The sequence below is a fragment of the Carassius gibelio genome, chromosome B22 (genome assembly GCF_023724105.1).
Source record: "Carassius gibelio isolate Cgi1373 ecotype wild population from Czech Republic chromosome B22, carGib1.2-hapl.c, whole genome shotgun sequence".
NCBI lineage: Eukaryota > Metazoa > Chordata > Actinopteri > Cypriniformes > Cyprinidae > Carassius > Carassius gibelio.
The window spans coordinates 18461997-18484782 of NC_068417.1; the positions used below are offsets into that span (position 1 = coordinate 18461997).

The window sequence follows — 22786 nt, forward strand, 5'->3', positions numbered from 1 at the left end:
CTCTAAAGGGAACTGCCATGGAGATGGCTGAGGTGTGACTGTAAGCCTATTTTCTAGATTCCACCCTCAGAGCAGTGGCCTTCTGCCACAGCCACCAAAACTCTTGGAACCGATTCATTGCCTGGGCCGATTACGCACAGAATTCTCTACGTCAGCCCACTATGAATCTCACCCCATTCCAGTGCATGCTTTGCTACCAGCCCTCTGCACTTCATTGTGGCTGTACTTGATCCACGTTATAAAGACCATTACTTGGATGTGGAAATAAAGCAGCACGCAGGAGAAATGATCCAGGACGTGATGGATGCGGAGAACCCGTGTGGAGACAGAGACGGAGCAGCCCTTGGTCTCCTCTAAACAATGTAAAGACATTTTTATCCATTATTAAGAGGTTAATGTGAAATAAAAGACAGTAAACGAACAAACACATGTCATATGTCATATTGTCTTTACCTAACAGTTTTACTTTTTAGGCTTAGTTTTTGTGGTAGCCTACTGTGTTAGGCTGAATTTTGCAGCAGTTGTTTGTTTCAATCAATCATTGTCTCAATGGAAAATAATATCTTTGCCCATTCACCCATCATTCAACCACACACATGCAATAGTAAACACATTGTTAGCTGCAAGAGACATTTGTCTACTCAACAATAACCACATTCATGTGGCTCATTCTGCCACTAAACTGGCCTGAGTTAAACTCAGACAGCTGCAGGATTCAGTTTGCCTCAGAAACCAAGCTGCTAGAGTCTCAAAAGCATACGGTGGAAACAAGATGTTTCATGCATGAGATTTTTTTTTTGTGTTTGTTTACCGTCTTTTATTTCACATTAAAGTGGTTTTGAGGAGAATTCAGTCATATTAGCAGGTAAAGAAGCCTTTCTTTCATAGTAAATCTTCAAGCTTATTTAGAAAAAAAAAAGAAAATTTAGGCTATTTTTTTGTGGTACAGTATTTTTCGGTTCTTCATTTTGCTTCTCATTTCTCACTTCTCAATAACTTAGAAATCCCATAATCTGAGGAAATCATTAATATAAGGGTAATCTTTTTTTCTGATCTAACTACAATGTCTGCAGATCGTGTTGGTTCTTGTGGTTTATCTTCAGTATTTTCTTTACACTGTGGCATTAACAAAAACCTTTCCTTAGTTTCCAAACTTCACAAAAGAAGCTGAATAGAGATATGAAGAACTAACTTGACCACAGACATTAATTCTTTGTGTCTGGGTTTGTATTTATTTCACTTCTCATGTCATACTGACTGCACTTCATGTTTTTAGTTGAGTTTCAGTACACCACATCCTGTAGAGAGTATCTGCAAATTTACCATTAATGTTCCTCAACACATGTTAATGTGAATTCAGGGAGAGATTTTAAGGTTTAGATTGTGTATTCATTCCCTGTAGTAACATGCAAAATTTTAAAATTTTTGGCATGAAATTGTACAAAACTTGATCATTTGTTATGTTATTATTTTGTGATTCACCGATGTTGACATTAATGGGCTTTTCTAAACACACACACACTTGTGGTCTTTGCACTTGACCACTTGTCTACTTACATGACGTATTTCCTGTATTTGGCTCAAGTGTTCAAGTGGGGGTGAAGACCACAAGTGTGTGTCAGATTGGACACATTATAGTGTTGTAAGTGTTTAGAGATTTATTTTGATTTTCTATACTTTGCATTTTAAAATAAATGTATGTTCAGATGAAACACTTGTAGTGCTTCTAATTAAGTGTTAACAGTTGAAAATGGCCAAATTAACCAATCATCTTTGCACCAATGAAAGTGCAACACTTTGTCTTGCTGCCAAATTCTAAGCAATATATAATTATTAATAATTGTTAACGTACACTGAAAATGGTTCTGTGAACTCTCGTGAGATCTCAGCCAAAAGTCTTGATTTATTTCCATAACATGATGCATGATGGGATACACTTAGTCTTGAATCGTACTCGGTTACGAATGTAAACTCAGTTACCTGAGATACGGAACGAGTACTGCGTATGGGGAAAAGCTCCTTTATGAGAGTTGTCTTCTGAGGCGAAGAGGTCGACCTCTCCCAGATTCTGAGAACCATCTGGGGGTGGAGCTTCTACTTGTCCGAAGGGACATTGCTCCGAGATAGCATGTCTGCTCCCAGATTCCTTCTGCCAGGTATGTGTGTCGCCTTGAGCGATCACAGCCTGGGAAATGCCCATTCAAAGAGGCACTTTGCCAGTGGGCAGAGGCGGCTGAACGAAAGGCCGCCTTGGTGATTTATGTAGGACATCACTGTCATGCTGTCAGATTGGACTAGGACGTGGCGCCCCTACAGGATTACCTGAAAGGAGTGACGGCAGTCGATGTGGTGATGGCTCTCCTCATGTGACCATGAGCTGAAGGCTGTTCTGCCCTCGCACAAAGCGCCCCAACCCCTACTTGGACGCATCTGTTGAGAGCACCATCCTTCTGGAAACTGCCTGTAGGGGTACTCCATGACTGAACCAAACAGGGTAGGTCCAAGATTTCCGGGCTGCCAAACAGACTTCTCAAACTTCTGCTACATTTGGCGTAGTTGGCAGGGTTTCACGGTGGTTGGGTGGGAATGTGGTTATTTAGAACTTGTTTTCTTCTGTCAGTTGGCTTCGTTTTTTTGTGTGTAAGCAACAGCATCTGCTTGGATTGTGTAGAGCAGTTTTTCCCTTGGATCTCTTCTGTGCTCTTCTGTGGTGGTAAGTGCTAGGTTAAAAATGGAGGACAAATTTAGGGGAACTTAGAGAGCTTGTGGCTCATTTGAAGGCAGAAAACGAAAGGCTATGCTAAGAGAGTGCCCTTGCTTTGCCCGTTCCTGTTGAGGCAGATCCAGGCATTTCTTGTTACACCTCAGCCAGTCAATGCGGGTGCTAGCCAACCTGAGAGATTTGGGTTTGTGCTTAGGGACCGTAAATGTCTCAAGTTTAATGGCAGGTCAGGTATTGGCCTTAATGAATGGACTGAGGAGGCACAGACCTGCATTCAGGCTCGTCATTTGTCCATATCTGACCAGGCTTTCTTTTTAATTGACCATTTAGAGAGGAAAGCACAAGAAGAGATTAGGTACTGTTCGGAAGAAGAACGTGGGGATCTGGAAAATATTTTTCTTGCATTATGTGAGGTTTTTGGTTGCTCTCAGTTCCACATGGCTCTTCAGGAAGCCAATTGGAAGGGGAGAGTTGGAATTGGAATTCTCCTTTGCTCTAATGCACCTCATGGAGAAAGTTAAACAGCAGTTTCCTGGGGCTGTGCTAAATGCTCCCATTTTATTGCTTTACCAGTTTGTCGAACACGTGGCAGACAATGCCCCTCCAGCGTGTGCTCAAACAGTTAGTCCGCCGTGATCCAAATTCCACGCTGTTAAACGTGTGTAGTGAGGAAATAAGGTACTTATATGACCGCCATCAATTCGTAGTAGTGAATGAAGAGGTATCATATCGATCACAAATTCTCAATAAACAGAGGTGTTAATTATTGGACCTAAAAACTCTGCATGTAATAACCTAGAACACTGTCTAAGACTTGATGGCTACTCTGTCAAACCTTCATCATCAGTAAGGAACCTAGGTGTGCTATTTTATAGTAATCTTTTCTTAGAAAGCCACGTTTCTAGAATTTGTCAGACTGCACTTTCCATCTCAAAAATATATCTAAATTACAGCCTATGCTCTCAATGTCAAATGCAGAAATGTTAATCCATGTATTTATGACCTCAAGTATAGATTATTGTAATGCTTTATTTTGTGGTTGTTCTGTACGGTTGGTAAACATACTCCAGGTAGTCCAAAATGCAGCAGCTAGAGTTCTTAATAGAACTAGGAAGTATGACCATATTAGCCCTGTTCTGTCCACACTGCACTGGCTCCTTATTAAACATTGTATAGATTTTAAAATCTTGCTTATTACTTATAAAGCCCTGAATGGTTTAGCACCTCAGTATTTGAATGAGCTCTTGTTACATTATAATCCCCCATGTCCGCTGTGTTCTCAAAACTCAGGCAATTTGATAATATCTAGAATATCAAAATCATTGGCGGACAGCAGATCATTGTCTTATTTGGCGCCAAAACTCTGGAATAACCTAACTAACATTGTTCGGGAGGCAGACACACTCTTGCAGTTTAAATCTAGATTAAAGACCCATCTTTTTAACCTGGCTTACACATAACACACTAATATGCTTTTAATATCCAAATTCATTAAAGAGTTTTTAGGCTGCATTAATTAGGTAAACCGGGAACACTTCCCATAACAGCCGATGTACTTGCTACATCATAAGAAGAATGGCATCTACCCTAATATTAGTCTGTTTGTCTCTTATTCCAAGGTCACCGTAGCCACCAAATCCAGTCTGTCCAAGTCAGAGGGTCACTGCAGCCACCCGGATCCAGTACATATCCAGACCAGATGGTGGATCAGCACCTAGAAGAACCTCTACAGCCCTGAAAGACAGCCGAGACCAGGACAGCTAGAGCCCCAGATACAGATCCCCTGTAAAGACCTTGTCTCAGACGACCACCGGGACAAGACCACAGGAAACAGATGATTCTTCTGCCAATCTGACTTTGCTGCAACCTGCAATTGAACTGCTGGTTTCTTCTTGTCAGAGGAGAACTGGCCCCCGAACTGAGCCTGGTTTCTCCCAAGGTTTTTGGAGATGGAGTTTTGGTTCCTTGCCGCTGTCGCCGCTGGCTTGCGTAGTTGGGGTCACTTTATTTACAGCAATTTTGTTGACTTGATTACAAATGATTGCACAGATACTATTTAAACTTGAACTGCCTTTAACTGTCATTTTGCATTATTGACACACTGTTTTCCTATTTAATTTTGTTCAGTTGCTTTGATGCAGTCCTTTTATTTTAATCGCTATATAAATAAATGTGACATGACCACTTAAAAGCACAACAAATTCAGTTAAATCAACTTACGTAAAGTTTCGTTAAATTTCAAGGTGCGCATTCACAAAGTAGTTCTCCTTGTTATGGGCCAGTTATCTGTAGGCGGTGCCACGAATCTGGCCATTTTGCCAGGGACTGTAAGGTACAATTGGTGGGCCCTCCACCTGCAGTTTCTACTACCTAATCGCAGACTGTGGAGCCGTCTTGAAACTAGATCCCCCCGGGCTGTTGAGCCACAGCTCGGATGTGGAAATAAGGGGCTCTGTGTTCGTTTCTGATAGCTCAATGTCTCTCTTAATGTCGTCTTGCCCAATATTGATAGTTGGTATTGGTGGAGTTCCAGTGCAGAGCTTGATTGATACGGGTTCTATGCTCTCGACAATTACTGAAAGTTGTTTTATTAAACATTTTAAACCATGGGGTCAAGAGCGCTTAAAACTTCGTCAGTAGCTACAGCTACGGGTGGCTAATGGGACTCGCCATTCCCTATATTGGTTACATGGAGTTGGATGTGGAGCTGTGTGTCTCAAGGAGCATAATAAGGTAAATTATAGCTCCGTGAAATTGGAGTTTCTTGCACTCAAGTGAGCAATGGCAGAAAAATTCAGGGAGTATTTGTTGGGGCACAAATGTATTGTTTATACCGACAATAACCGGTGTCAGCAAAGCTGGGGGCCACCGAGCAGCATTGGGCTGCCCAGCTTGCTGTATTTTACTTTGAATTTTAGTATAGACCTGGGAAGAGTAGCGCTGAGAAGCAGCGTTACCAAGAGAAATGCTGATGCTCTTTCGAGACAGGCTCCAGCTGACAGTGAGGCATTGTGGCAGATTTTACCTGCGACTGTCATCCTGGTTTCTGTCCAACAGGCAGCTGGAGGGGACCAGAGATATCAGGCTAGCAAGCTGCACTGGCCATTCTCCAGCTGATTTGAGGATGCTGCAATAATCTGACTTGGATATTTGGAGGGTTTTATCCTTATGGCTGCAGAGGAACTTTCCCAGCTTTGAGGATCGGCATTATTTTTCTAAGAACAGCTTGACCTTACTTCGCCAGTGGGACCGTCTTGGTGTTGTACCGCCAAATTTTCTGCCCTGATGGTAGGGAGGAAATTTTTCACTTGCTTTTACCTCAGAGTTAAGAACAGATGTTTTGAGGTGATTGCACTAGGATCACAGACACCAGGGGAATAGAATGCACGACTAAGCTAGTTCAGCAATGTTGCTATTAGCCTGGTATGGTGGAAGATGTTATCCGGTGGTGTAAGTCGTGTGAGTGTTGCCAGTCCGCTAATGATGGGCAGTCTGTTCCATCCAGTTCTATTGGCATCTAGGCCAAATGAGATCTTGGTCATTGACTTTACTGTATTAGATCCATCCAGCTCGGATTTGGAGAATGTGCTGGTTATGATTTATCAGAAAGTACACTCTGGCGGTTCCCACACAGGATCAGCGGGCAGAGTCGGTGGCCCAAGTGTTAGTGATGGAGTGGTTTTGCAAGTTTGGGGTTCCTGGTCGGATCCACTCGGACCAGGGCCGCAATTTCGAGTCCTCACTTATAAAAAAGAGGAAATTTACTTGATAGATCTGAGCTAGACCCAGGGTGGCGTAGTCATGCTAAACTTTTGTCCCTTTACCAAAGGTACACAAAGGTCTAAAAAAGCCCACTCTTCCCACTCTGCAATAATGTGTGCAAAACCCAACTATCTTTACTTATATTTGTTATCATATGCTATTTATTTAACATTATCATCAAAAATCTATCTACATCCCCTTGCATAATTTGTATATAGCATATCTGTACATATACTGTCTATTGTCTTTTTGGAAATAAAAACAAGTGCAGGTTTTAAAAGAAACTTGTAAACGTTAAATTTGTCTACAAAAATAGAAAATGTATACTTACCAACCACATGCCATAAACATAAAAGTCATTGCATTATGCAAACCCTCTTTATCTAAACTTACTTAAACAGGAGACATAGAGATGTGTCATTAAGTATAGATGTTGTATGACTGGGTGTGTACGTTTCTTGTCCAGTTAAAACCATTTACAGCTTTAATTGATTTTCACTGTTGACTGATTTTGCTGAACATTTAACTTCCTGATAACTTCCGTGCACAGACGCGGCAGATTTGTCACAGGATGCACGATGACAGCTGCGTCCGACTATATATGAACTAGCGGTTTTAAATACAGTATTTTATATTTAAAGTTAGTTTATCAGTATGTTTGAAAGTATATTTTATAGATTAATGGTGATTCCATAGGCTCTCTCTCTGGACTGAGTCTCGTCCTGCCGGGAGATTACCTCACAGTATGTTAAGGGGCATAACATTTCCGTCACATGCTTGAGACACTCCGCAAATCACAACACACTGGATAGCGTGCCAATCAGAGTATGCCTTGCTTTTCAGAAAGATAAGCTTTTTATCATGTTTCAGAGGGTTGGGCATAGAGGAGAAACAATAATGTACATTATAAGGAAAATAATTGTTTTTTTTTTGTTTGTTTTTTTTTACCTTAAACCACATAATACACTAAATGTTCTTATTAGAAGCATCATATGACCCCTTTAACACTCTCAAAGCACCTAGTGGGTTCGAATGGTATTGCAGGTTATAAACAATTTTAACATTATTAAAAAATAGTGCTGTCAAATCAATTAGCAGTGACAATCGCTTTTAAAGTAAAAGTTTGTGTTTACACAGGCTAATATATGATATAATATAATATGTGATGTTTATATTTATATCAAGTTGCGAATTGTGAGCAAACTAGATTTGGGAATGTTTTTCTTTGAAAATATGTCACAAATCACAGTGGAGCTACTAACATATTTTTTTTTTGGCAGCTGTTATAGAAACATTTTTACAATAAATATTCTGATTTGACCTTGAGATTAGAGAGTGACAGCCATCTTAAATACACATTTTCCCCACACTTAGGAATTGGACCATACCATGTTATTATAAAAAAAAAAATTGTCTCACAGTAGGATTAATACATGAAAACAAGAAAGAAGATTTAAGTAAATAAATACAATTAAATACAATTAAAAAGAGGATGATGTATCAAAACGTTTGCACAAACTGTTTCATAAATTATTGCTTTTGCACCGGTTATTGCCACACCCAACTCAGCTAAAACTCTATACAAAAGTCCAAAAATACATACTTATAATACACCAGAAACAACAAGAACAGTAAAAACAGTGATGGAAGACACCTTTGAGGGCTCTCCATCATGAGTAATATTGAGTTTTCTTTGGTTGAATTAGAAACTGTTGACCTACTGTCTCTGGAACCATACAGGGAGATAAAACATTATTTGATTTAACTTGGTGATGGAAGAGTTTGACCCGGTTTCTCACAATGCAGTCCAAACATCCACTAAATTGTATCAGCTCTTGGTATTCCAATAACATTACGGTTTTGTCAGGACATACTGTAGACAAGAGACAGAGGTAAATTAATCCAAGCTCAGTGCTTTATTTGCAAGATCGTAAGTGCAGGGTAAGTAAACCGTGATTTCAGGTGCAGATCAAAGCAGGTGAGTACGTCTTTTGCAGATATGTCAATGCCACACAGTCACAGTTCGCTAATACTTGTCTCTTTCACTTTCAGAAATAAAAGCTATAAAGCAAGCTCAGAGAAAACACAGGAGACTCGGGAGATAACTGGATTTCAGGCCACGGGGGTAATACTCAGGAAACCTGGGGGCAGTAGAACAATGACACAGATGTTAGTATTTCAAAGATTAGTAAACCTCATGTAACATAATCTGCAGTGCATCGGTTGATCAGGAGACAGCATTCTATCGTCCATTCCTGTTGGAGGCTTGACGCTAAACTGGGGCTGTGGTGAGCGTTTTAAACTGCTCTGTGATGAGGTTGCTGATGGTGAAGAGGTGCGGGTGATTAGTATTCAAGGGAACATGATTGTTGTGAGATGGATGGGGCTGGGCTTGACTGGTCCCTGACAGGTCTAGACTCTAAACTTTAGAGCGACATTGACATCGTCACAAATTCTCTTATGACATCATTGACACCAGATCCTACAACTCCACTTTCTAATTCATTCTAACTAGTTTTATCTGTCACACCTAATTAAGGAATCATATATATTACCATCCATCAATATTCTAATTTGTCTGGTCTCCACGCTGATGACGCTCATATATATATATCCAAATACTTCCTTGAAATTGCAGCACATATCTAACATTTTAAAACATCAACAAGTAAAATACTGAAACATAACAATACAAACAACAATAAAATCATAAATGGACTGTAACTGTCAATTCTCCCACTTAACAGAGACCACATGGGTCTCGTGATCAATCATAAATCATTTATATATAATTTTATCTATACAGAATTTACTGTGTTAGTGCACAGGAAATTACTGTAAATGAGTACACAGTAGAATACTGTAGATTCAGTCAAAGATTGCAGTCATGTAAGAAGTAATGTGAGTGTCACAGTAACCAGCAATGTCTTGTAGAAAATCACAGTAACTTCCAACAACAATGTGCTGTAAAAAAAAAAAAAAAAAAAAAAAAGGAAGAAGAAGAAGAAAAAAAATCACTGTAACCGATTTTGCATTCCTGGCAGAAATAAGAAATATTAGTGTCAGTGTAACCAAGTATTATCACAGTGCTCAAATTTAAAGTGTGTAATATATAAAATATCTGAAGCAAAAATCTGAAGTCATTATTTTATTTTATGCACAGCATGTGTATACAGTTATGATTTCAATTTTATTCAACATAGCATTTAAAAATTACAACATTCACATATTTAAATTTTCTCACCATATGTGTGTATATACACTCACCTAAAAGATTATTAGGAACACATGTTCAATTTCTCATTAATGCAATTATCTAATCAACCAATCACATGGCAGTTAGGGGTGTGGTCCTGGTCAAGACAATCTCCTGAACTCCAAACTGAATTTCAGAATGGGAAAGAAAGGTGATTTAAGCAATTTTGAGCGTGGCATGGTTGTTGGTGCCAGACGGGTCGGTCTGAGTATTTCACAATCTGCTCAGTTACTGGAATTTTCATGCACAACCATTTCTAGGGTTTACAAAGGATGGTGTGAAAAGGGAAAAACATCCAGTATGCATCAGTACTGTGGGCGAAAATGCCTTGTTGATGCTAGAGGTCAGAGGAGAATGGGCCGACTAATTCAAGCTGATAGAAGAGCAACTTTGACTGAAATAACCACTCGTTACAACCGAGGTATGCAGCAAAGCATTTGTGAAGCCACAACACGCACAACCTTGAGGTGGATGGGCTACAGCAGCAGAAGACCCCACCACTCATCTCCACTACAAATAGGAAAAAGAGGCTACAATTTGCAAGGGCTCACCAAAATTAGACAGTTGAAAACTTGAAAAATGTTGCCTGGTCTGATGAGTCTCTGATGATTTCTGTTGAGACATTCAGATGGTAGAGTCAGAATTTGGTGTAAACAGAAAGAGAACATGGATCCATCATGCCTTGTTACCACTTGTGCAGGCTACTGGTGGTGGTGTAATGGTGTGGGGGATGTTTTCTTGGCACACTTTGGGCCCTTAGTGCCAATTGGGCATTGTTTAAATGCCACGGCCTACCTGAGCATTATTTCTGACCATGTCCATTCCTTTATGACCACCATGTACCCATCCTCTGATGGCTACTTCCAGCAGGATAATGCACCATGTCACAAAGCTCGAATTATTTCAAATTGATTTGATTATTTCATTTCTTGAACATGACAATGAGTTCACTGTACTAAAATGGCCCCCACAGTCACCAGAACTCAATCCAATAGAGCATCTTTGGGATGTGGTGCATCAACTGCAAGATGCTATCCTATCAATATGGGCTAACATTTCTAAAGAATGCTTTCAGCACCTTGTTGAATCATTGGCACGTAGAATTAAGGCAGTTCTGAAGGCGAAAGGGGGTCAAACACAGTATTAGTATGGTGTTCCTAATAATCCTTTAGGTGAGGATTTATATATATATATATATGTATGTATGTATATATATATATATATATATATATATATATATATATATATATATATATATAACACAAAAATGCACCCAAAACTATACTGTTTACTGTTGTTTTAAAGTATTGGATCAATCACTCTGGGTCTGATGTCTCTCCTGTTCATCTCTTCTGGATCTGATGTCATAAACCAGCACAATGAACGCAGCCACAGCAGCCAGACCCACCACAGCAGTGACGACCAATCGGATCACAGGTTCAGTGCTTTCACAATAGCGGTCTTCCTCTGAAGGCATAAATTAAGGAATGAAGGAATTAACAATGAAGGAATTTTCAGATTTAGTACACATACAGTAATATCAGATTTAATGTAATATTATGCACCTGACCAAGACCAGGTTCTATAAATAAATGATAACATCACTGCTAGCATACCTGAACACAAACGACAGAGATCGGTTATGCAGGCATGTCTGGTCTGGAGGCTAATGGGATTGTTCACTACACAACTGTAGGTGTTATTATCCTGATATTCCAGCTCCAGAGGAAGAGACAGACTGATGCTGAGATCAGACACACTGATGCTGGACAGTAAACTGTTTCCTTCATACCAGGAGAGTGTCACGCGGCTTACATTCATCACTGAACACAGCAGCACACATTTTGGGCTTGATGAACTTTCTGGTGATGAAGAACACTGTGAAATGACACTGGTAATGACAGGAATACTGGATACTGGATCTGCAGAACATGGGATAACAAAAAGAAATTTGAGTACATTAAGAGTCACAACAGGGTTGTTTTATTTGTGATTGTGTTAAAATAATGAGTAAACCGTGGTTTATGACATCAGTCAGTGAGTTTGTTGAATGTAAAATCAGTCAGGGATTGTGTCAGACCACTTAATAACGGCTATCTGTGGTCATGTAAGTACCAACGGGGGTTTCAAAGGAGTAACTTAATATTCCTGGCACCTCCCAAGAACTGCAGTTTAGTACAGCTATCCATGACCAGAATTTGGTGTTCCAAATAAGTATCCAGTTTTAGCTCAGTAGACACAGGGCAGAGGTGAGGGGCAAAGCTTAAAGCTGCAGTAGGTAACTTTTGTAAAAATATATTTTTTTAAATATTTGTTAAACCTGTCTTTATGTCCTGACAGTAGAATATGAGACAGATAATCTGTGAAAAAATCAAGCTCCTCTGGCTCCTCCCAGTGGTCCTATTGCCATTTGCAGAAACTCCATCGCTCCCGTTAAGAAACAACCAATCAGAGCTGCGGTCCGTAACTGTGTTTGTGTTCAAAATGTAGAAAAATTTATATAATAAGCGAGTACACCATGAATCCATTTTCCAAACCGTGTTTTTAGCTTGTCCTGAATCACTAGGGTGGGGGCGGGGCCGAGAGGCGTGGGAACGAGGAGTGAGGCCAGGTGTAGTGATTGGAGATGAGCTACACCTGAGCCCCACCGCTAGTATCGAGTCCCACGTAGGAGATGGAAGGATATAAAACTGGAGCGACGACCGTGAAGGACGAGAGAGGACCAGGCCTGGGACATTATTTTAATGTGTGTGCTTTTTATTTATGCGCACCAGTCGGCCGTGAGGGGCTGGTGCGCCGTTTTGTATTTATTTTGGGTATTAAAGTGCTTTTTGATTGTGCGCCGGTTCCCGCCTCCTTCTTCCCGATGAATATGGAGATTTGTTTATTACAGTGCACCTATAATAAGTGTTTATATTCTGACTATTTTAGATTGCTTCGGGGGTACCGCGGTGGAGTAACCCAGTACCTTTGTGATTCTTCATAGACATAAACAGAGAGAAGTAGTTCCGGCTACGATGTTCTTTTGCAAGACGCAAGCAGTTCTGTTTATTAACCGCTAGAGCGTCAAAAGTTCGCTACTGCAGCTTTAAATAGTCTCAATAAAGGTGTGCTAATACGTGTAATTTATGTGTAATTTATGATATTTAATGACGATACTTTTATAAGGTCACTTTTTGATTTGTACATGCACTGGGTATAATGTGCAGAGTGTTAACACATATTATTCATATTGTAATGTTGATGGATACAAACACAAAATATGCTGTTAGTGCAAATTACCGGAACTAATGAGAACATACCTTTTATATGAAAAACTGTTTAATAAAAAATATGAATAACCTATATTGTGAATTGATTCACATTTGGCTGTACTATGTGTTAATATTTCCTTCATATTTATGTTGTAACAAATAAAAGACAAAATATTTAGGCATTTAATGTCACATATACTGTATTTATTAATGCAATATTCAAAATAAATATTTAGAATACTAAGCCTTGAATATGTGAGGTGTGCATTTAAAGACATTTAACTAGTAAAATATAGCAAAAATTTGTCAAAAAATGTAAAAAATATGTATAATATAGATTATAAGTGTTATAAAACATGCAAACTTTATTTAACAAATGAGCATCTTAAACTTAGTCACAAAATCTGTTGATTTTCCAGCCCTCTTTATCATGGCTTTCGTTCAGAAAGACCTCAATGCCTTCCCTGAAAACAAAATTCATGATTAATATTAAAAACATGTCCACTTTAACAAATGCAAATGCAAAAAAAAAAAAGAAAAAGAAGCGAGGTGTTCAAAATGTTACTCATAAACAATAAATACTATTATTATATCAATAATAATATTACTAAAAATAAATACAGTGACTTAAACCCAAAGCCCTTTTACAAAACCCAATCTGAAAATAATATATATATAGAAATAAAGTAAGTAAGCAAGTTTATTTATTTTTTTTACTTACTAGAAATAAACTAACCACACAACAAAAATATTACAGATATTAAAGAGATAATATTGGGTTATAGCCTAACACTTTATTGATTAGGCTACTTATATTCATTGATACACTGTAAAACCCGACAAGTTAACTTAACTCAAATCGTTTGAGTAAACTGATTGCCTTGACTGTAAAACCCGACAAGTAAACTTAACTCAAACGGTTTGAGTAAACAGATATCCTTAAGTTATGTTAACTCAAACCGTTTGAGGAAACCGATTGCCTTAAACCATTTAAGTTGAAAAAACTAACAGTTACGAGTACTCTGAACTTAATTCAGTTGAGTTCACTGAAAGAAGATATACATTGCAATTAAGTAATTAAGTGATTAATTGAGCTTTAGTGATGAACACCTGCTGTTAACAAACATAATTACTGAAGAAAAGAGAGAAAGGAACAACAGCTGACTTCAGACACAGCCTTACTCAAACCTGACAAGTTATGTTAACTCAAACCATTTGAGGAAACCGATTGTCTTAAACCATTTAAGTTGAAAAAACTAATAGTTATGAGTACTCTGAACTTAATTCAGTTGAGTTCACTGAAAGAAGATATACATTGCAATTAAGTAATTAAGTGATTAACTAAGTGCTGATTGAGAATTAGTGATGAACAGCTGCTGTTAACAAACAGAATTACTGAAGAAAAGAGAAACACAATAACTACTACAACTGACTTCAGACACAGCCTTAGATGAAATCAACTGAAATAAAATACATGAAATCTCTCAAGATCTGATTAAACAACCCCACAAACAGCATCACCAGCTCCACTTATTAATAACCAGACTGACTTTATTTCTGTCAGACGTCTACAGAAGATCTTATTGAGAATGATCTAAGGTTTAGATGTTGATTTATTGTTTCATTTGAAGTAACCATGTTAGAGATCAGTGTTTGCTTTAGTTGGGCTCTTGACCCTTGATTTCTGTCTTTGTGTTTTCTCTGGCTGTTATAACCGTGTGTTTCTAAAACACATTTGTTGTAACTCAAAAGCCAAGAAGAAATGCCATCAGGTGTTAACCTGTACCTAGATGTAGGTTGTTATACATCATATAGGTGACGGAAATTATTCATTATTATTCACAAATATTGATCTGTATGGAGTCTAAATCTCTGATGAAACAAATGTGTAATTAGTAGAAGTGGACCTAATAAAAGTGACACTAAGAACCAGTGATTCTGTGATAATCAGTTAATATAAAAATGAATTCATAAACATTTTGTACACATACATTTTTCTTCTATGCCAGTAACTGGTCAAACACAGACATCAATAATCAGAATATGAACCTCTACAATGGTGACCAAAAAACATCCTGCAATGCATGCTGGGTACTATTGTAGTAAAAAACTCATCCATGGCGCCCAGCATGTTCTGCAGCATTTTAATTTTTTTTTTATGGTCACCATTGTTGAGGTTCATATTCTGATTATTGATGTCTTTGTGTGACTGTTTGACACCGTAGAAGACCACACTGTTTGGAAAGTCTTTGTATTAACTGATTATTACAGAACCACTGGCTCTTAGAATCACTTTTACTATAATCAATCAAATTATACAACACTTATTTCATCAAAGATTAGACTCCTAGCAGTTCTATAATTGGTGATTATCATCACCAATATAAAGTTTAACAATCTACATCCAGGTACAGGTGAACACCTGATGGCATTTCTTCTGGGCTTTTGAGTTACAACAAATGTGTTTTAGAAACACACGGTTATAACAGCCAGAGAAAACACAAAGACAGAAATCAAGGGTCAAGAGCCCAACTAAAGCAAACACTGATCTCTAACATGGTTACTTCAAATGAAACAATAAATCAACATCTAAACCTTAGTTCATTCTCAATAAGATCTTCTGTAGACGTCTGACAGAAATAAAGTCAGTCTGGTTATTAATAAGTGGAGCTGCTGATGCTGTTTGTGGGGTTGTTTAATCAGATCTTGAGAGATTTCATGTATTTTATTTCAGTTGATTTCATCTAAGTCTGTGTCTGAAGTCAGTTGTAGTAGTTCTTGTGTTTCTCTTTTCTTCAGTGATTCTGTTTGTTAACAGCAGATGTTCATCACTAATTCTCAATCAGCACTTAGTTAATCACTTAATTACTTGAATGCAAAGTTTTAAAACTTACAGGGTTTAAATCAAGGCAATCTGTTTACTCAAACAGTTTGAGTTAAGTTAACTTGTCGGGTTTTACAGTGTAAGTAGAGCTGAGCATCTTTATGCATTTGATAAACTATATCAAACAACAATATATAACAGCTTTAAGCAGATAAACATTACATTTATAAAGTTGACATCAAGACATTCTTTTTCAGTCATTACTCACCGTATTCTTCGTCATGCTTGATCCATTGACCAGCCAGACAATTGGTGTATCGGAAGTCATGTGGATGGAAAGTTTGACTCCTAACCCTAGGGTTGTGGGTTCGAATCTCGGACCGGAAATACCACGACTTGAGCAAGGCACCGAACCCCAAACTGCTCCCCGGGTGCCGCACAAAAATGGCTGCCCACTGCTCCAGGTGTGTGTTCATGGTTTGTGTGTGTGTGTTCACTGCTGTGGGTGTGCACTTTGGATGGGTTAAATGCAGAGCACAAATTCTGAGCATGGGTCACCATACTTTGATGTATGCCACGTCACTTAAAAATGATTTAAGCAAAGCTTTTCAATACGGTGTACGTTGTGTCCATTTGCTGCTAAAACAACGAATAGCACCATCCTGACTGGCCACTTAAAACATTAATAAAATAAAACCTGGATCAACAAAAAAAAATAATAATAAATAAATAAATAAATAAAGGCTCGTCTTGTTAATGCACTCAAGACTAGCCTATAACAAAGCAGGCCTATCAACAGGTTGTTTTAGTTCAGCTTGAAAAGTACAAATGTGTGTCCAATATCAAACATCCTGAAAACGGATAACTATGAGAAGAATAATTTAGTGCCATTTTACAATATCATAAATTATGTATACTACTACACCTACCATAAACAGTAACAGTGAATGTCTTGGTTGAGTCCTTGCCGTTGATAATGGTACTAAATTTATAGACTCCAGTGTCCGTGGTTCTGGTGTCGTTGATGGTAAGAGATCCATTTCTCTCCAGCTTCAGTCTGTCTTCGAAACCGTCATTTTTATCATATTTAGCATAGCCGTTTATTGCTCTAGCAATGCGAATGTTGTTAAACCTCCACTCGATCTCATTCGTTAGCTGTATTTCGAAAGTGTTCGAGTTAAGAGTGACAGGATCACCCACCCGTACTGACTGAACTTCACCTGATTCAGCTTGTAAAAAGCCTGCAAAACATGATTAAACGGCTTGAACATTTAAATAATGTAACGCAGTACTAAAGGGGTCTACTATGCATTTGTATACTGTCATTGTTGAGCACCCGAGTGCGCTATTCACTTTCACTCGCGTGTGGGAAATCAAACAAAACGTAGCTCAGTGCTTATCCTTTCTTCAGCAGCTTTTTATTTTAGCAGCATCACTTGAACATAACATCAGTTCACATCTTTGCTTTTTAGCTGAGAACATCACGTAATGATATAACGTCATCACGTACACAACCGTATACCTCCAAATAGAAACTAAAGCTAATTTTGTATACTGTAATCTAATGTATAAGGGCGCAATACTTTTAACACCCCCACTCGCTCTTAGCCATTTGTATTACCAAAAATAACAAATTAAATAACAAATAAACTTTCACATAAGTTTAGTGTTACATACATTTTTACACTTTTTATGTTCCAAACATATCTTGAGTAAACCTCTTTAATTTCTGCTTGGTGGGTGGCTTTGTCATTATGTCAGCTATCATTGTCTCTGTAGGACAATATTCCAAGATAACTTTGCCATCATTTACAATTTCTCTTATGAAATGGTATTTGATATCAATGTGCTTGCATCTTTGCCTACAGATTGGGTTTCTGGCTAATGCAATGGCACCTTGGTTATCTTCAAACACCTTTGTTTGTGCGTATTTGTATGAGTCCATACCCTTAAGCAACTGCTCTAAGTAGATACATTCTTGCATAGCGGATGCTAAGGACATGTATTCTGCTTCGCAAGTAGAAAGGGCTACTGTTGGTTGTTTTCTGGTTTTCCATGAAATCAAAGAGCTTCCTTCACTTAAATTAACACAGTATCCTGAGGTACTACGTCTGTCTTTCGTATCCGATGCCCAGTCAGCGTCACTATACACACTCAGACCTAGCCTCTCTGTGTCATTCCTTCTGAAGCATAATTGCTGTTCTACTGTACCTTTAAGGTACCTGAACACATGTTTTACTGTGTTCCAGTGCTGTTCTGTTGGTTCAGCAAAATACTGAGATAGTTTACTGACGACAAAACTCAAATCTGGTCTCGTGCAAGTGGACAAGTATATTAAACTTCCTACTGCCTCCCTGAACCTCTTTGGCTCTTTAATTTTTTCAGCATTTTCTGTAAAATCAAGCTTTGGTTCACATGGAGTTTCCCTAGATTTACAGTTCTGCATGTCGAAACGATCTAGTATTTTTCTCACATATCTTTCCTGTGACATTTTGACTAGATCCTCTGATTGTTCAAAATCTATGCCCAGGAAATGTTTCAACCTTCCCATGTCTTTCATTTTGAACCGTTCTGTGAGCATTGTTTTCACATTTTTCAGAACACTTTCATTGTTAGCAGCTATAATTAAATCATCAACCCATACTATCAGGATTACTTTCTCATTTGGCTTTTCTTTTGTGTACACACAGTTATCAGCTGGGTTTTGTGTAAAACCATTCTCTGTCAAACATACATGTAACACAGCATTCCAGTTTCTGCCAGATTGCTTAAGGCCATAGAGAGATTTCTTTAGCTTGCATACTAACTTTGCATCTCTTTCAGATTTTTGCTCATAACCCTCCGGTTGTTCCATATAGATCTCGTGATCTATTGGTGCATGTAAGTAAGCTGTCTCAACGTCCATCTGATGCAAAATCAGATTTTCTTGCGCTGCTTTCTGCATAACTACTCTCACACTTGTCATGTCAGCTGTGGGTGAGAATGTTTCATCGTAATCAGTCCCTTGTTTCTGACTGTAACCTTTCGCCACAAATCTTGCTTTGTATTTTTCAGATCCGTCAATGTCTCTTTTGAGTGCGTAAACCCATCTTCCTCCTACTGGTTGTCTTCCTGGTGGCAATTTCGTGAGTGTGAAGGTCTTATTCTCCTCCAATGATCGCATTTCTTTGTCCATAGCATCCTTCCATTGCTTGGATTTTGTTGATGTTATGGCGTCCTGGTAGGTTTGAGGTATGTCACATACTGCTCTGTAGCAAAAATCTATGCATGTTTGCAGTTTGTCTTCTGTGTCCTCAATTTCAAAATCCTGTAGGTGAGCTGGCATCTTCCTGGTTCTTGGTGGGTTCTTTCTGGACACGGTTTCTGCAACTCTACCTGACTGGTTGGGATCAGCTTGTTCAGGCGAAATCTCTGGAACATCCCTCTGAAAACCCTGATCTGGTTCATCCTCCATACTTTGATCAACATTAAGTTCACTGCTGAAGATCTTTGGATTCATATTTTCATATCCTGTGTGTGTCTCAGATGTCTGTGTTTCTCTTTCACTGATTGTCTTTGCTGTAAACTTCACCAATCTGTGCTTTTGGACTTTTTCAGTGTTAGGATAGTACACTAGATAGGCTGGGCTGTTCTTGTCGTAGCCTATGAAAACACCTTGTTCGCATCTTGAGTCAAATTTGCTTTTCTCTTGTTTGTAAGCAAAACATGTTGATCCAAATTTCTGCATCTTGGAAAGATCTGGCTTTTTGCCTGTGAATAACTCGTATGCTGTCTTCTTTGTACGTCTACTGTAGCACCTATTCCTCACGTAGGCTGATGTTTGCATAGCATAGTTCCACAACTCATCTGGTAATTCACTCTCTATCAGTAAGCACCTACTCATTTCATAGAGTGTTCTCCATCCTCTCTCTGCTGTGCCGTTCTGATGTGGTGAATAAGGCGCAGATGTTTCGTGTCGAATCTTATTCCTTGTTAACAGTGTTTGAAAATCTCGACTCATGAATTCAGTGCCGTTATCTGAACGGATGCACTTGATTTCTCCAAAAGGTGCAATGTCAGCTAAAAACTTCTCTGTAGCTTGTGTTGTGTCACCTTTAGTCTTCAAGAAATACACAAACATAGTACCTGAATAGTCATCTGTGAATGACTGTACATATCTGTGTCCTTCCTTGCTCTGTGTTGGCATGGGGCCGGCCAGATCCGTGTGAATTAGTTCTAGGGGTTTCTTTGCCTTTCTGTCTGGCTCCCTGTTTCTGGTCTGCGTGAATTTTCCTTGTGTACACACTTCACATAGCTGTTTCTCTTTCACTTTATTTCCTTTTATCTCCATGCCTCTTACTACATCTTGTAGCTTCTTTAAATCTTCGTAGTTACAATGTCCCAGAATTTCATGCCAGGTTTGTAAATCATGACACACTTTGCACTGGTCAACATCCTCTTCTAGTGTTGGTAAATAGTACAAGTTTCCACTTTCATGAATATCAAACCTGCTTTCGTTTTTGGTTATCAAGTGATTGTCTCCTCTTTTGAAAATGATTGTTGCTCCTCCATTTGTCGCTCTTGCTACCGAGAAAATGTCATGTGGGTACGAAGGCATGTATAGCGCGTCCCGTAGCTGTGCAGTGTGCTGTTTTCCAGCGTCATCTAGGAGATAAATCACTGCCGTTCCTCTTTGTTGCGCCATTCCGCTGCACTTCGTTCCGTCTGCTAATTCCACTGAATGAGTCTCTGGTTGAAAAGAGCTATCAAAACTTCTGAACTTTCTGATGTCACTCACAATATGAGACGTAGCTCCTGCGTCTACCATGATCCCTTTCATCTTTACTTTGTTTGCTGGTTTTTCATATTCTGAGTGTTCAGCTTTGAAGAGATGGTCATGGTCTGGGTCATTATTGTGTTCATCTGTAACCTTTCTGACGCCATCTTGGTCACCCTTTTTCTTACACAGAAACTCAGCGTGTGTACTATTTTTACAATGATTGCACCACACTTTCTTGTAACATTTTCTCGCTCTGTGTCCCTTTATTCCACATTTGTAACATGTCATATTTGTGTCTTCATCTTTTCTTTCTTTAGTGTGGTACCTGGCAGGACCCTTTCCTTGTCTCGTCTGTGTCTTCATCACATTATCTGTGGATTCTGTTCCTTTCATTTTCTCCGCCTCTTCGTAAATCCGCAGTCTTCTCTTAAAATCTGTGAATGTAACGTCGTCCTCATTCTGTGTTATGTGGACGGCTAGCGGCTTGAAAATATCAGGTAATCCACGAAGAACCATCGCTATGGTTAATCCATCACTCATGGTTTCTCCTGCATCTCTCAGTGCTGTGATGATGTTCTCTGCTCTTATCAGGTAGTCTGTAACACTCTCATTGTCTGACATGCGTAGCTGAGTTAACGATGTGTACATATTTATTATCCGTGGCTTGCTTTTCCCTGAATAATGTTCTTTCAGTATTCTTAGGGCTTTCCTGCCATCGTCAGCAGCTTCATGTCTTATCAGTGATAGGCTTTTATCATCTATCAGTCTTACAAGTTCAGCATAGCAATCAGCGTTCTTCCGTCTGTCTTCAGCTAGCTGTTCTTCATTAGCACCGGTGGGCTCATGCAAAATAGTCTCTTTTAGCTTTAGAGTGTGTAGATAGCTTAAGAATCTCGTTTCCCAAAGATCATATTTATCTTCAGATCCATCAAACAAAGAGTGTGCCATGACTCCTACCGCTCTGTTCGCCATTTTGTAGGATCACCGACCTTTCTTCTTATATGTTTCTTCAGTTTAGCTTTATCGTTAGCTTTATAGCACGCGTTATACGTCGCGTCTGACTGAACTTAACTTTACTCACGCTCGTTTGTTTCCGTGACTGGGCCCATAACCTGTTGAGCACCCGAGTGCGCTATTCACTTTCACTCGCGTGTGGGAAATCAAACAAAACGTAGCTCAGTGCTTATCCTTTCTTCAGCAGCTTTTTATTTTAGCAGCATCACTTGAACATAACATCAGTTCACATCTTTGCTTTTTAGCTGAGAACATCACGTAATGATATAACGTCATCACGTACACAACCGTATACCTCCAAATAGAAACTAAAGCTAATTTTGTATACTGTAATCTAATGTATAAGGGCGCAATACTTTTAACAGTCATAAAATAGATAACTTACCAACCAGACACAACGAAATAAATGTTCGAATCATACTCGTATAGTCTCAGCTCGTCACTTTACAAGTCCAAGAAAACTCAAATCCATTTAATATGATTTTAAAATAATCAATAGTTTGTATTTGTTTGTTTTTAAGCTGATATAAGCGTCTAACATAGAAAGCCTTCAGAGAGTGCAGGATGCGTGCCTGTGGGCGTGAACTAGTGCAACCTATGGTGACGTAAGCATCTGTTAAACCAATGAAAAATGTAGAGAGGCTCGTCTGGTTCAGAGCCGTAGAAAGGCTGAGCTCCGTTCACTACAATGATCCAGGGTTCCTTCTTTTTTTTCTTTTTTTCTTTTTACAGCAATGGTGGATCGTGGAGCCTATCAACATTTCATGGAAGTTAGCGCTAATGGCCTTGTTCAAATACCTACACTTGCGGTCTTGGCCACTTGAGAGCGCGTTCGTGCGACAGGAAGTTAGTTCGCAAGACGCCAAAGCGCAGTGCCCTTATACACTAAATCCACACTTTTAGTGTGGAGCAGTATTCAACGCTTAGTGTATCCCATCATGCATCATGTTGTGAACTGAAACTTAACTACTGAACAGAAATTTAGAAAGTGGTTTTAAAATGCAAAGTAAAAACAAAGCTTGCATTGCATTACAAGTGTGTCCCATCAGGTATTGAAAGGTTCGACAAACACTTTCATGCTCACTTGAACACTTGGGCAAAATACAGTAAGTCATTTTAAAGTCATTTTAAAATACATTTGTGAATTGGGTCACTCTGCCACTAAACTGACCTAATTTGAACTAAGGCTGCAGCA

General features: G+C 38.9%; 1 protein-coding gene across 2 annotated transcripts; it reads right to left on the reverse strand.

The window, feature by feature from the left end:
* Positions 1 to 8011: 8011 nt before the first annotated feature.
* LOC127986828 (natural killer cell receptor 2B4) lies at positions 8012 to 22182 on the reverse strand. Of its 2 annotated transcripts, none has more exons than XM_052589094.1 (5): positions 21977 to 22182; positions 16748 to 17059; positions 11357 to 11662; positions 11061 to 11207; positions 8012 to 8625 (listed from the first exon to the last, which is right to left on the reverse strand). In XM_052589094.1, exons 1-5 carry the CDS (start codon positions 22008 to 22010, stop codon positions 8597 to 8599), a joined length of 828 nt encoding a protein of 275 aa, XP_052445054.1. In that variant the 5' UTR covers positions 22011 to 22182; the 3' UTR covers positions 8012 to 8596. The 2 variants fall into 2 exon arrangements, with proteins under 2 accessions (XP_052445054.1, XP_052445053.1); XM_052589093.1 differs by lacking the exon at positions 8012 to 8625 and adding an exon at positions 9618 to 10352.
* Positions 22183 to 22786: the final 604 nt, after the last annotated feature.

What these genes read in the sequence shown, in the direction of transcription:
- LOC127986828 (XM_052589093.1), bottom strand. Translation starts at nt 22,010, where the DNA reads ATGATTCGAACATTTATTTCGTTGTGTCTGGTTG. An exon ending in ATTCACTGTTACTGTTTATG is followed by an intron (nt 11,663 to 16,747) that starts GTAGGTGTAGTA and finishes CATGTTCTGCAG; the next exon opens with ATCCAGTATCCAGTATTCCT. An exon ending in TCTCTGTCGTTTGTGTTCAG is followed by an intron (nt 11,208 to 11,356) that starts GTATGCTAGCAG and finishes TTATGCCTTCAG; the next exon opens with AGGAAGACCGCTATTGTGAA.